At 46.1% G+C, this 14,442-nt stretch overlaps 2 protein-coding genes across 3 annotated transcripts in view; one reads left to right on the forward strand and one right to left on the reverse strand.

Moving 5' to 3' along the window:
- On the reverse strand, nt 1-11,928 carry LOC136649379 (E3 ubiquitin-protein ligase NRDP1-like). 2 transcript variants are annotated; one of them, XM_066625965.1, is made up of 6 exons: nt 11,859-11,928; nt 8,388-8,612; nt 5,258-5,397; nt 3,744-3,906; nt 3,481-3,601; nt 1-1,354 (listed from the first exon to the last, which is right to left on the reverse strand). In XM_066625965.1, the coding sequence occupies exons 2-6, from the start codon at nt 8,591-8,593 to the stop codon at nt 1,160-1,162; spliced, it is 825 nt and encodes a 274-aa protein (XP_066482062.1). In that variant the 5' UTR covers nt 8,594-8,612; nt 11,859-11,928; the 3' UTR covers nt 1-1,159. The 2 variants fall into 2 exon arrangements, with proteins under 2 accessions (XP_066482062.1, XP_066482061.1); XM_066625964.1 differs by lacking the exon at nt 11,859-11,928 and adding an exon at nt 11,660-11,738.
- A 124-nt stretch (nt 11,929-12,052) lies between these two features.
- RAD54B (RAD54 homolog B) overlaps nt 12,053-14,442 on the forward strand; it is a 56,036-nt gene continuing 53,646 nt past the window's right edge. Inside the window, exon 1 of the mRNA XM_066624925.1 lies at nt 12,053-12,118. The gene's annotated coding sequence lies outside the window, so the exon portion shown is untranslated. The remainder of the gene's footprint in view (nt 12,119-14,442) is intronic.

The raw sequence follows: 14,442 nt of genomic DNA on the forward strand, positions 1-14,442 counted from the left end.
TCACTGTGCTGGTGGCCTGCCAGTGGTGCAAACTTACCTTTGCCAGGGCTGGAGGCTGGCATGTGTCCTTGAGCCAGCCTCCCCAACTCCTGCAGTGGCACAAACATGCTTTACGGCACATTCGTGACACCTGGAAGTCAGTGCAAAGGACTTGTACCAGCTTAAGTGCAATTTAGGATTGCATTCTTTGGGCCAAATCATATCCAACTTTCTAGCACTGCTGCAGCCATGCCAGTGGGGCATGCGCTGCATCCTGGGATGGGGGGGCAGCCATGGAGGCCTCCTCCAGGAAAGGGAATATTTATTCCCTTACCTTGGGGCTGCATTGCTGCTGCAGCACCGGCACTGGAAAGTTGGATAGAATTGGGCCCTTTGTCTCTTGCCTCAGCATTCCTCGTCTCCAAAAATATGAGCGTTTACTGGTTGACTTTGACCACATATTTGTGCAACTCTGCCAGTTAGTTATTGTGTTAGAAGTTACTGATATGTAGAAATACTTTTTTTTTAATAGTTGCAGGACACCCCAGTCTGTGGCTCATGGGATACAACTGGTAAAGAACTCTACCTCTTGACCCAATGTTTTGCATCTGACTTGCATCCCCAAAACCACTATTTAGCACCTGGGTCCACGTTTCAAAGTTCCGGGAGCTGGAAGTGAGGGCGTGCCTCCTTTATGAGCCTGGCTGCTCTCTCTCCTGCCCACCCACTCAGTCCCCACTGGGGATCCTGGCCCAGAGCTCCTTCTGCTCAAGAGCACTTCTGAGACCAGGCCTAGCACCCATCTGCTACAGCTTCTGGACCTCACAGTGGCTTACCACATGCCTCAGAGAGCACACGGGTCACAGGAGACCCGCATCCTGGTGCTTGCACCTGGCCTTCTGAGGTAGGGATGAGCGGCAGCTGGGGAGGCAGGCAGGCAAGGCAGAATTCCCCCCCCAGACCTTTGAGAAGCACTGCTGCCGTGTGAGGTGCACAAGCACTCAACACACGGGCTCCCGCGAATGGCTTGTGAGTGCTTGCGTGCTTCACACGGCTCCTATGGGTTGTAAGTGCTTGCATGCCTTACACTACTTGCTCACCTCACACCTTTTGCTGTGGCAAAAGGGCAGCAGTGCGTGTGCCACAGCAAAGCCTCCCAAAGCATCTGCCAGTGGTGTGTCTAGAGACGTGTCAGAGGTCGAACATTTGTTGCTTTCTTGCTTCCATCCCTAGTCAGCTGACAATCTTTCTGGAGGCCCTTCATTAACTCCAGTAATTCCCTCTTTTCAAGCTCTGCCTGTTCCAGCTCTTGCCGATGCTGCCTTTCAGATGCCATCAGGGTACGTATATTAGACATCATTCGAGACATTTGGCTCTGAAAAGCATTTTTAAAAAGAATTTTATATGAAAACACTGTACTTTTATTGCCTTTCTGAGTTAGGGAGGTGTCATGAATATGTACAGTTTAGGCCTAGGTTAGCATGTGAAGCCTGAACCAAACTAAGTCAGTAACAGAGAAATGGCTAGCAGTTCCCAGCTGCAAGAATGTGAGTAAACAAACAAAAAGATTGTTGTCTCTCCTTTGCTGGCCAGAAAGGACAGACAACAAGAATTACAACCCATTGGAATGTTTAACACCTCTGTAGACTGAGGGGCGCCTGATCAAGCGGAAGGAATGCAGCTATGGATCCCCAGTTGGGAGGGGTAAGAACTAGGAGGGCTAGCAACCAGACCCACTCCGAGAAGGTTCTGTCCACAAAAGTTTCTGATTGGACAGTCTAAATAAGTATGAAGTCACCTCAGTACTATTAGGATAAGAAGTATAATAATGAGTGCCCCAAAGGGTGTGTCTGGTTCTTCTTGGGCAGAGTTTTTGGGTGCAACATCCTGCACGCGGGGAGCCCCATTGTCCAACATGGGCATCTGGCCTCACAGGTAGCCTGGAGCTAAAAGATCTACAATAGAAGCTGACCCAGGTGAGAGTTAGAGATTAATAGAGATAGCCAGCTAGTTTTATTATTTTATTGCTGATATGTTTCCTAGATGTTTATGCCTCTAGCACTTGCTGCCTTATGTAACCTTATGTACTTAATAAACTAAAAGCTCTTTTATCAAGTTGTTTCATTGTCTGTTGGGGACAAAGGTTCAGAATCCTGCCTAGCCGTTCAGCAAGCTACCAAGTACTCATTGAGGTCTAGTAACTCGAGGACTGAAGCTTCAATTGGAGAAAGCGCTCAGTGCCTGCAAGGGATAGAGTTAAGCCTAGAGGGTCTCAGTGTCCCTGGACTGAGGCACTAGCACATACAGGGTGGTGGCAGTCCTACTAAACAGAGGGGACTTGAGGGCTTTAGGGTTCGAGAACCAAGAACTCTGAGCACCCAAACCCCCCTAAGTTTGTGACAGGAGGATTGAAGAAGTTCATAGTTTTCTGTTGCAGTTGTATCTTGCTCTTCAATAAATTCTGGTCACATGACTTTCCTTTTATTCTCACAACCACCTTGTGAGACTGGTTTGGCTGAAAAATGGCAAATGGCTCAAGGTCATGCTGTGAGCTTCATGACTAGGTAGAGATTTTTGAACCCGAGTCTTTCCAGACAAGAGCCTGACACACTAGTCATCACCACATTACACCAACACCTTTAAAAGATGGATAAAAGCACATCTAATAGGTAGTGAAAGCAATCTTAATGGCCAGGTTGGGCTTCAGGGTCTGCATGTGGGAAATGTGTGAAGGAAAATGGGAAGAGTAGGAATGGCAACTGGCAATGTGATTCTTCAACAGAGATGAACACATTTTTCAGTGGCAAGAAGGCAGCCTAGCAATTTGGACAGCTACTGGATCAGTCTTTAGTTGCAGAAAGCAAGTTAGACTGCTCTAGCTTCCCTAAACAATACACACAGCCCTCGCCTTACACGTAAGAAGAGCCCCGCTGGATCAGGCCAAGAACCCATATAGTCCAACTTCCTATAACTCATAGTGACCCATCAGATGCCTCAGGGAGCAAGCAGACAACAGGATACCTGTACCCGATTGCCACTCCCTTGCATCTGACATTCAGAGATAGGCTGACTCTAAAACCCAGAGGCTGCATATAGTCATCAAACTTTGTAACCTGTGATGGACTCTTCCTCCATAAATCTATCCAATTCCTTTTAAAGGCATCTAGGCCAGGTGCCATCACCACATCCTGTGGCAAGGACTTTCACGGAGTATTCGAAAGTAAAGGAATACTTTCTTTCGTCTGTTCTAACTCTCCCGCCATTCAATTTTAGTGGATGCCCCCTGGTTCTGGTGCTGTGCAAGAGGGAAAAGAACTTCTCTTTATCCACTCCATCCACCCCATGCATAATTTTATGTCACAGTCATGCCCCCCTCAGGTGCCTTTTTTCTGAATGTGTCTGAAAATGGAGCATTCACAGCATCAACATGCAACAAGTTGAACAACATCAATTCACTAAAAGCAACAGTTTAGGGGAGCTAATATTATATATTTTATTTACCTTTAGTTCTTCAATCTCATGTTGCAAGAGACTCTCTTTTTGCACCATATGTCTTCTTTGAGAATCTAATCGAGATTCCATCTCATGCTTTGCCTCTTCCATTCTGTAGATCATCTCTGACCTAAAGAGTATTTTTCTTTATTAAGCCCAGCAGATTTATCCGTAACTTGAAATACCTAATAAGCCATCCCTAATGGCCATTTTGACATTACTTCAAGTATATTTATATTTGTGGTCAAAGGAAAAATAAAAACTTGCTTAACCTGAGCAGTTCTAGTTCCGTTCTCAGCTCTGCCACACAGTTATGTTGTGTATCTTCATCGCTGAGAATGGCATACCCACAACCATTGGGGCAGTCATGGCTCCGATATTCACATGCTGCCAGGTGACTGTCTAAGTTACACCGTTCAACCTGAACTGGGCAGCCTGAAAGCAAAAGATTAGAGGATTAGATTATTTTATCTTTTCCTATATCAATTTTTTTAATTTTCAATGATATTCTTAGATGCTAATGAACAACAGGATTCCTGTATTTTATGCACTATAATCCAAGCACCTAGATTAGTATTTCCCAGTTTGGACCAGGTGCAAGAACTCAAAGGATAGCATATGGATCATGATCTCTTCTTCAGTTTGTTAGACAAAGGGATCTATGGGTGTAAATTAAAGAGAATCATGCAGTAGAAGATGCTTTTTGTGATTAGTCCCCACCAAATCCTGCTTGTTTGCTGCTAACAATAAAACAGGAGCAGAGGCAGTAGAAGGATTTTAAGGAAAAGTACTTTACTTACAGTTAACCCATTTCTGCCCAGCTCACAAGTGTACACATTTGATCTCTGTTGTGTATATACAACGTTGGGCAGAAAAGACTTAACAAGCATGTGAATCTCTGTTGGCCATTAAAGGGAATCCTACAGCTATTCCCTTTGCATGAGTGTGTGAAACCTCATGGCATGGCAGACTCCGTGCAGCTGATCACAGTTGATGGGAAGAGCTGCTTGCACAATGGGAGAGCATAAAGAGAAAGAGGAGGGGGGGAAGGAAGCCAGGGACCCATCATGATAGGTCAAAGGGGACAAGAGTAAATGTCTGAGACAGGTAGCACAGAATAATCTGCCTCCTGGGCAATACACTGCCCCCAGTGTCCCACAGGCAGTATTGCACCTACTTTCCAACAACGTTCTCCAAACATTAGTGTCAACCCTTAAGTGAATCTATACTTTGATTCATCTGGAGTTTGTAATAGGTAGAAATAGACTGGACTAGTCTTCCACAGAGAAATAGAAATGAAGAGTTAGTATCACCAATTCTTGAAACTCTGATCCAGATTCTAAAAATATGGGATTGATTTGAGGAGAAAATACAGATGTGCACCACTTAACAACCGTTCACTTAACAACAGACCGCATATATGATGATGGACAAAGCAAAACAAAGATGCTGTTAATGAGGCAATCACGTCTCCCATAGCCTGTAGCAGAGTGTCTGTTTACACAACAGAGAGACTCTTAATGCAAAGAAGATGCAATATATCTCCAGGAGCCTGTGCAGCCAACTAGTGTCTGACAAGGAGTGTCTGTTTACACAACAAAGGCAATAGACTGAACTGAATGTTCACTTAATGACCTAATCATATAACAACAGGGATAGGAGAACATATCCCCATCATTGTGGCACACACCTGTAGTTATTTTCTCCATTATTGTTTTGTTTACAAGATATTAATCTAGTAATAGATTTGCTTAGTAATAAAATGCACATTCTAGATTCAGCCTACCAGCATTGGAACAGGCAACTAGGCTATATTCGCACTCGGGTTCATGTCGGTCTATGGATTCCAGTGAACACACCATTTCACAGCCACGCTCTCTGTTTCTACAGCAAAGCTGGAGTCGGTTATGATCATTCTTCATATATCTGGATAAGGAAGTTAATTCTTTTTATTTCACTAATGTAAAATGGTTTAAATTCATAAGATCTTTGTTCCTCATAAAATATATTCAGCGGAGAATAACCAAGATAATATCCAGAAGAATGAAATCTCACTAGTGGTATCAACAGAGAAGGGAAATTTAGTGAAATTCACAGCAGAATCCTAATCTGCACAGTACAGCTAGGCCACAATGACTGGAGGTTATCCAACGCAGGTTCAGAGCAGGCTGGAGGTCACCTCAGGATAAGGGGATATATTTCACCTTTCATCATGTTACATTCCAGCCTGCCCTATGGGGCTTCTCAGAGCTACCCTGCTATTAGCTGGCAAAAATCTCAAAACCCCAGTGTAATGCTCAGCTAGTTGCAGAGTCAGGATACAGCATGCACTGCTGCTGCTGATCCTACCACCCCTCCCAAGCCCGATCTTCACCCCATTCTGCCCTCTCCCTGCCCAAAAAAGCGCCCTCCCCACTTCTATTCCACCCGCCCGCCACCCTTTCCTACCCCTTGCGCCACCCAGTGCAAAATTTCCTGTGCTGGCTGAGATGGCATGGCCTCTCGAATTGGTGCAAACATGCCTTATGGCACATTTGTGAGAGTCTGAGCCAGCACATGGAGACCTGCACTGGCTCAAGTGGCGGTTTGGATAGGGCTGCCCTTTATTGTGCCTGTCCTTCAAGGTATTTCCCATTCAGGGTGAAACTGACCAAGTCTTGGTTTGTCATTCGTACAAGTCCATTTCAATATCCCATTAATTTGTATGAGACTACTGAAAATATTGTTAGTTAAATGGATCCCCCCTCTCCACCATTGTATGAATACAGTTGTCAGTGCAGGATTGAGACTAGTGACAGTGGAAAATTGCTACACAGAAGTATTTTTGCATTTTAATATCAATGTTCAGCAACATGGTCCCCAAAGCAGCTTATCGCCATTCGCCTATACGTCAAAAAATTTATGCCTAAAAATTGGCCCTGAAAACTTGGGTTGACTTATACACGGGTACACACAGTAAGTATAGCAGGAGCCTTTGGGAAGCTTATGGGAAGTTTAGCAGCTCTCTGGTGAAGTGGGAAGGGGTGGGACTGGGCTGAGAAGCAGGACACAGAGGTGGAAGAAAAAGGATAATTTTTACTAGAAATTATGATAATCAGAGGCAGCCATTTTAGCTTCTTCTCCAAAAAGGAAGAGAAGGTACTTATGGGAATTGTAGTCTGTATGATGGTTACTACTATGAAAGTGCAGCACTGTATTCCTCACAAAGCCTAAAACTCCCATAAGCACCTTTAACTCCTGTCTTCAAAAATGAAAGTGGAGCAAATGCACTCCATCTCTGCAAAACCGGAAGCGGAGCACAATCGCTTCACTTTCACTTTTAGAAGCCTGAGGAGCCCTGCAGATGCTCGCGCAGGGCTCCCTGCACCCTGGGAAGGCTCCTGCAGGGACAGGTGAGTGCATCCCAGTCCCTGCAGCCCCCTTTGTGCTGCCTTCCCCCTGCCCCTGCTGCCTCTCTCTCATTCCCTGTAAGGACTTACTGTGGTTTCCAAACTCCTGGAGAGTTTGAAAACCGCAGGTTTAGGGGTATGGTATTTAAAACATAGGATGCAATCCTCATTTCCATATGAAACAAAGTCCCAGGCTACCATTCAGTGCATCATTACTTAAGAATAACACGCTTGGAAAGCAATAGGTCTATTTCTGAGTAAATAGGGTTTCAACTGTGAACAGCTGCACTTCCTCACAGTCATTCCTTGTTGCTTGTCTCTCCAATGTGCACACTCCCAGTTATGTGTTGTATGTTATATGTAGAGACTGGTTTAACACACCAGCCACCTTAAAGAAGTATTTGATTAATAGTTCTATTGGTTTGTTGTCTGCAGTGTATTTACTCTGACAGTGCTTACCAGATTGTGAAACCAGAATTAAATTAATGAATAAAATTTATCTTAGGATCTTTTACTAAATTTTTAATAAGAGACTATACGGTTATTTTTCAGGATCTGGCCTTGGGTAAAATCAGACAAAATTATAGTCGGGCACCCCCCCTAAGTTTAACCCACAACTTATCCAAGAGTCACAGAAAATTCTATGATTTTTGGCTCAAAACCTGCCCTCAATTTATCTGTGAGATCGACTTATCTGTGGGTGTCTGTGGTAAATGACACTTATTGTTTTGTGTTACTGATTTGTTATTATACAAAACACCCAATCCAGAAGTTTGTCCCTTCCTTCAGTCAAGTGGAGCACAAAGCACAACCAGAGTTTTCACCATTGATCTAAACTTTAGATTCTAAAGGTCAGGAGGGATGGAGCAGCTCAAACTCCCCAGGGGAGGAAGTTCCAGAGCCTGGCACCACTTCAGAGAAGGACTTGTGCCATGTTATCATTATCACCAACCAAACAAGATAGTGTGGGTGTTTGGAACACAGTCTCTCCAGAAGATCTAAATGGGAGGACAGAATTATATGGGAGCAGGACATTCTTAAGATACCCTGAACTTAAGCCATTTAAGGCTCTAAACCAGGGGTGCTCAATAGGTAGATCGCGGAGCCCTGTCTCTCCAAACTGTTAATATGTCAGTTTCCTCTAGTGACTAGATGAAATTGACATATTTAGCTGACACTAAACTGACACTGAAACTGGCACTTTAGCTGCTCTTCAGGCATGCAGCAACAAAACTGACGAAACTGACTAGACTCCAGCAGGGGCTCCATACATTGAAGGGGGTGTCTGTCAGACGCTTCCTTCCCCCCTGGTAGATCTCCGGGCCTTGCTGGGTTTCAAAGTAGCTCTCGAGCCAAAAAAGTGTGAGCACCCCTGCTCTAAACAGTGATAACTAGTACCTTAAATTGTGCCTGGAAACAAATGGGAATCAAATGTGGACCAAACAAAATGAGAGTAATACATTTCCCATGAAAAGCCTTCAACAGTATCTTGGCTGCAACATTCTACACCCAGTGCTTATTAAATACCTGTAAAGCGGTCTGAGAATTGAAAGATCAAGTGGTTGACGGTCTTCTGGGCAGTTACTGTGATGTACAAGCCATCCACGTATGCAAGAAGTACAGAAAGCATGTTCACAAGGAGCCTGCAGGGGATCCTCTAGAACATCTCGGCAGATACAGCATAAGAGTCCTTCGTTAACATAGCCAACAAAGCGCTCAATATCATAACCCATTTTCTCTCAGGCCTTGAGCCTAGTATAGTAACAAAACACAGAATTAATAACTGATAAAGAACCACAGTTGCTTCTCTCATTACTTCAAAAGACAAGGCACCTAAAGGTCTGTAAATAATGCAGAGGGATCAGACTAGCTTGTGTAGCTTCCATGTGGGTCAAAGGCTGTTTCTGAGAAAATCAAAGGAATATTTTATACGTACAAAATAAGTCCTGAACTCTCTATTGCATGCTTACCTCTTCCAGCCATCAGCTACAGCTGCTCAAATATCAGAGAATATACGAAAAAATGTATGTCAGCAACAGTGTCTTGGCAAACAATATATTATTAGTAACATTCAACAATGTATCTTCTGTATGGAAAGAAAGTTCAGTTTGGCTCTATGCCAAGGTCTATAGAGATGGGTACTATCTGGGAAAGATGAGCAGGAAAAGGCCCAAATAGCTGTGGGAAACATTGTATAGAAGTGCAGTTGCTGAAGGAAGGAAACACAGTAGGCTGTGGCATCTGAAATGAGTTCTTGAGGGTAGAAGAGGTCAGAAGTTGAGAAAGGAAAGGGGACAGAGTGTCCCTGCCAGAGAGAGGGAACAACATCTTTCTCCAGCAGGCCTGCTTTGCCTATTTCCATTATGTCAAAGCTTTTGCAGCTGCAAAAGTAAAAAAAGAAGAAGCAGCAGCAGCAGCTAAGGTGGAGCTGTTCACACCATGATCTCTGAGTGTTTGTGTTCCACCTTCCAGCTTTCTCACACTTTTTTTGATTCAACTGATCTGATCTCTCACTGATTCAACTGATCTCTCACTGGTCCTTTTCCTGCATCCTGTCCCTACCCTTCCTTCTCAAGTCTGAACCCAATTAAGCTAAAAGCACCCTGTGACAAGTATCTGGCATAACTGCAGAATCAGAAATGCATAGCTGAGTATAAATAAAATTCATATATAGCTGAATAGCTGAGTATAGCTGAGTATAAATAAAACCAAGAGATGCAGAAGCAAAGCAACCATCTTATCTTAACCTAATCTGGTATAACATGCAAATAAGAATGGAGAAGTACATATCTTCTCTCATTTTTACTTGACTAAGCAGAATAATAGCACCATTACAAAAATGTGATCAAATCAATTTTAATCCTCTCTTATTCTACATTAGGGTCTTTTAAAAAAAGATGTCAGCTGGAGACTTGCAGTAAGTTTCCATTTCTGCCCAATACTGCACATATGCAACAGGGATCAAATGTGTACACCTGTGGGCAGGGCACAAATAGGTTAAGACATCAACATTATACACATTTAGCTCACCTAATGAACTGTTGAAAATTTTTAACATCTATAGTGTAAAGTGATGATGTTCCCTTAGGGCGCAAACCTAACCCCTTATGTCGGTGCTTTCCAGCACTGGCATAGCGGTGCCAATGGGACATGTGCTGCATCCTGCAGTTGGGTGTCACTCACAGAGCCCTCCTCAAAGTAAGGGAATGTTTGTTCCCTTACCTCAGAGCTACATTGCCCTTGTGTCAGTGCTGGAAAGCCCTTATGTCAGTGCTGGAAAGCACTGACATAAGGGGTTAGGATTGTGCCCTCAGACGTATTAAAATTTCAGATGTTCCAAAGAGTATTTGTACGATGGAGAGAAAAAATGGTAGCTGCCATTATTCTAGATTTATGTCTGCACATTTAAACTAAAAGAATTGTCGGTGAACATGTTGCTGTTGCCCTTTGAAGCAATTTTAATTCCATATTTTAACATGTTTGTCAAGCTTTAATAGAAGCTTTAATATAATAGAATTTTAAACCCAGAAACACTCCCATGAGATAAAATGAATAGGACTCAAGGGATTTATTGCTATCATGGTATAATTGTTATTCATGCTGTTTCCATTACACTAAGGGCCCAATCCTATCCAATTTTCCAGCACCGGTGCAGCAGCCTCAAGTTAAGGGCTGTTCCCAAATGTTCCCATACCTTGGTCTCTGTGACTGCTGCCCTATCACAAGATGCAGTGCATGCCCCATTGGCACAGCTGCAGCAGCACCGCAAAATTGGATAGGATTGGGCACCAAGTCCCCTATATATGTACTGGTTCAGTTTCAGAGGCCTGTAATGAAGTCAGAACATACATAGCTTAAAGTATTGCTCCACAACTCAGATGTACACAACTTGGGAGCCAGGGTACTGCAAATATTAAAAACAGAGTGTCTCCAACATGCCAGCCCACCACTCTCCTCCACACTTCCTCTTTTGCTCCACCCTGCTCTTCCTTAACCAATCCTCATAGATGGAGAAGGAAGAGGGAGCCATTAAAGCAAATGGGTAGAAGGAGGCAGACCCCCCCCCCAATTAATCTCCTGCCTGAGGCAACTGCTTCGGCTGGCCTCATGGTTGTGCTGGACCTGATGGAAATTACACACATCACAGCAGGGTCAAGATGGTGAAATGCCAGAGGGGCATTTTTATGCATAGCTTGTTGCTGACAGCCTCATCATTTCTCTCTTTTAATCTGCCACCTAAAGACACTGCCTGCCTCTGAATGAGGTCTAATCCACAAAAGTTTGTGCCGCCTTAAACCTGCTGTTCTTTAAAGCGCCACAGAACTCCTATGGGAGTGACTTACTAAACCAAAGGGTTCAGGGGAGCAAAAGGTAAACCGTAGATTTTGTTTCCCAGGTGCACTGCAAGCCAAATCCATCACATCTAGTCAGAGTAGGAGGGTTGGGAGTAAAAGCTGTATTGCAATAAAGGAGACTGGGGTCTGAGACCTAAATCAACCCAAGCACAGGACCCAATGCACAGGCTTCTTAGAGCACAGTGACACTCATTACACTTTGCTGACAGCACAGTGTTGACCAGAATGCTCTGGCCTGATACTCTGCACCAGAAGTAACTGGCTATGACATCATCACGAACTATGACATCACCATCAGCTACGTCATCATCACCAGCTATGACATCATCACGAACTATGTCATCATCACCAGCTACTTCTGGGTTGGGAGACCAGATATAACATGCCAACACTAGTAAGAGGCCCCCCCACACCCTCTGCCCCCCAGGCCCGTCTTCCCCTCACCCCTTCCTTCAGGAGCGCGCCCCCCTCGGTCCGCTTGCCAGGCCGCCCAGCGCTGCTGTGGTTGCTTCACCCACTGAAGCCAGCCAGCCAGCCCCGCCTCTCTCTACTCACGCAGCCCGTTTAATGGCATCCCTCTCCCGCCCCCTCTCTTCTGAACGGTTTCCAAGTAGCGCCGTAACGGCAGCTTCGAACGGGTAACCTTGACAACGGAGAAGCGCGCGCAAAGGTGTTTTGCGACGGTTTGCTTTGCGGCTATGCGGCGCAGAACGTTCCACGTCCCCGGAGGCCGGCCATGTTGAGGGTGGCGAAAGAGTGAGAGGCGTATGCGTAGAAGGGAGGAGGGCAGGGAAAAGGAGGGGCAAACGTGGAGGCGGTGGTTGAGTGCGCATGTGCTGTCGAGCGTGCGCCTGAATGGAAGAGAGAGGGAACGTCTCTGTGGCGGGACGATTGAACTGACGTGTGAGTGGGTTGTGTGCTGAGGCTGGGCAGGGGCAGGGTCGGGTCGGGTCTGGCTGTGATGCGGGGGCAGCACAGGCGCCCCTTCCTCTTGGTCTGTGATGAAGAGGATGCTGTTTCTAAGCTGACTGTGCTATCTTGGGGTGGTTTGCCTTCCAAGGCTGTTTCCCTTCAGGGAGGAAAAGCACTCTGCACATGCTCAGAGGCATGGTGTGCAGACCCTAGAAAGCCACTTCCTCTGTGCATGAAAGGCATGCTCAGGAGCCTGAGCTGGTTCTTCCTGTAAGTTCTAAGAGTGCAGCCAGAAGCTCTAGTAGCCAGGCAGGGGCTAACTGCATGCAGCAGAGTCTCTCACCCAGTGGTACACGTACCACCAGTGGTACTTGAGGTGGTGTCCAGCAGGGACGTGCTGTGGGTGCCGCCACCATATGAGGTGCTCAAGCATGGCGGCAGTGCTTTTCAAAGGACTCCAGTGGGGAGGCACTGCCTCACCTGCCTCCCCACCCACCACACATCCCTGGTGTCCAGTGTACTCACAGTTTCCCCTGACACCCATCACCTGGTTGCAAAACCAGCAATGAATCATGACAGGCTGCAGTAGGAGGCTCGGCTCAGCAGGCAGAGCTCCAGTGTGTGCTTTTCGGATACAAAAAGCCCCCTCCAGTCCACCCTGAGCCCCTTACTGGTATTAGTTGCATTGCATCAGGCATCCCATTATTAGTGCTGCAAAGAGATCATCATCACTGAGCTGCATGAAATCCTTTGTCTCTGCTGGAGAGAAGGTGGAGTACCTCAAGACATGAGGGATGCAAACATCATCACGCTGTACAAGAACAAAGGCGACAGGGGTGACTGCAACAACTACCGTGGCATCTCTCTCCTTAGCGTTGTAGGAAAGTTGTTTGCCCGAGTTGCACTAAAGAGGCTCCAGGTACTTGCAGAGAGCGTTTATCCAGAATCACAGTGTGGATTCTGAGCCAACAGGTCCACGACTGATATGGTATTCTCCCTTAGACAACTGCAGGAGAAATGCAGGGAACAACGACAGCCACTCTTTATAGCCTTCATAGATCTCACGAAGGCTTTCGACCTGGTCAGTAGGGATGGCCTCTTCAAGATTCTCCCCAAGATTGGATGTCCACCCAGGCTCCTCAGCATCATCAGATCCTTCCACAAGGACATGAAGGGCACTGTTGTCTTTGATGGCTCCACATCACACCCCTTTGACATCCGAAGCGGCGTGAAACAGGGCTGTGTTCTTGCACCAACCTTGTTTGGGATCTTCTTCGCTGTCCTGCTGAAGCAGGCCTTTGGAACTACAACAGAGGGCATCTATCTCCGGACCAGATCAGATGGAAAGCTCTTCAACCTCTCCAGACTGAGAGCAAAGTCCAAAGTCCAGCTGAAATGTCTACGTGACTTCCTCTTTGCCGACGATGCAGCTATCACTACCCACTCTGCCAAAGCTCTCCAGCAGCTCATGGATCGTTTTAGCAAGGCCTGCCAAGATTTTGGACTGACAATCAGCCTGAAGAAAACACAGGTCATGGTTCAGGATGTGGACTTACCTCCCTGCATCACAATCTCTGCACATGAACTGGAGGTTGTCCATGACTTTGTGTACCTTGGCTCAACGATCTCCGACACTCTTTCTCTCGATACCGAGCTAAACAAACGCATCAGTAAAGCAGCTACCACGTTTTCCAGACTCACAAAGAGAGTCTGGTCCAACAAGAAGCTGACGGAACATACCAAGATCCAGGTCTACAGAGCTTGCGTCCTGAGTACACTTCTGTACTGCAGCGAGTCATGGACTCTTCACTCACAACAGGAGAGGAAACTGAATGCTTTCCACATGCGCTGCCTCCGACGTATTCTCGGCATCACCTGGCAGGACAGAGTTTCAAACAACACAGTCCTGGAACGTGCTGGAATCCCTAGCATGTATGCACTACTGAAACAGAGACGCCTGCGTTGGCTCGGTCATGTTGTGAGAATGGATGATGGCCGGATCCCAAAGGATCTCCTCTATGGAGAACTCGTGCAAGGAAAGCGCCCTACAGGTAGACCACAGCTGCGATACAAGGACATCTGCAAGAGGGATCTGAAGGCCTTAGGAGTGGACCTCAACAAGTGGGAAACCCTGGCCTCTGAGCGGCCCGCTTGGAGGCAGGCTGTGCAACATGGCCTTTCCCAGTTTGAAGAGACACTTGGCCAACAGTCTGAGGCTAAGAGGCAAAGAAGGAAGGCCCATAGCCAGGGAGACAGGCCAGGGACAGACTGCACTTGCTCCCAGTGTGGAAGGGATTGTCACTCCCAAATCGGCC

This window comes from Tiliqua scincoides, chromosome 4, assembly GCF_035046505.1.
Source record: "Tiliqua scincoides isolate rTilSci1 chromosome 4, rTilSci1.hap2, whole genome shotgun sequence".
NCBI lineage: Eukaryota > Metazoa > Chordata > Lepidosauria > Squamata > Scincidae > Tiliqua > Tiliqua scincoides.

Excerpts from the sequence above, each read along its gene's own strand:
- LOC136649379 (XM_066625965.1), bottom strand. The coding sequence starts at position 8,593 with ATGGGTTATGATATTGAGCGCTTTGTTGGCTATGTTAACGAAGGACTC. Across the intron at positions 3,907-5,257 it reads AGTTGCCTGTTCCAATGCTG|GCTGCCCAGTTCAGGTTGAA; the intron begins GTAGGCTGAATC and ends TTTTGCTTTCAG. Across the intron at positions 1,355-3,480 it reads ATGAGATTGAAGAACTAAAG|AGCCAAATGTCTCGAATGAT; the intron begins GTAAATAAAATA and ends AATGCTTTTCAG.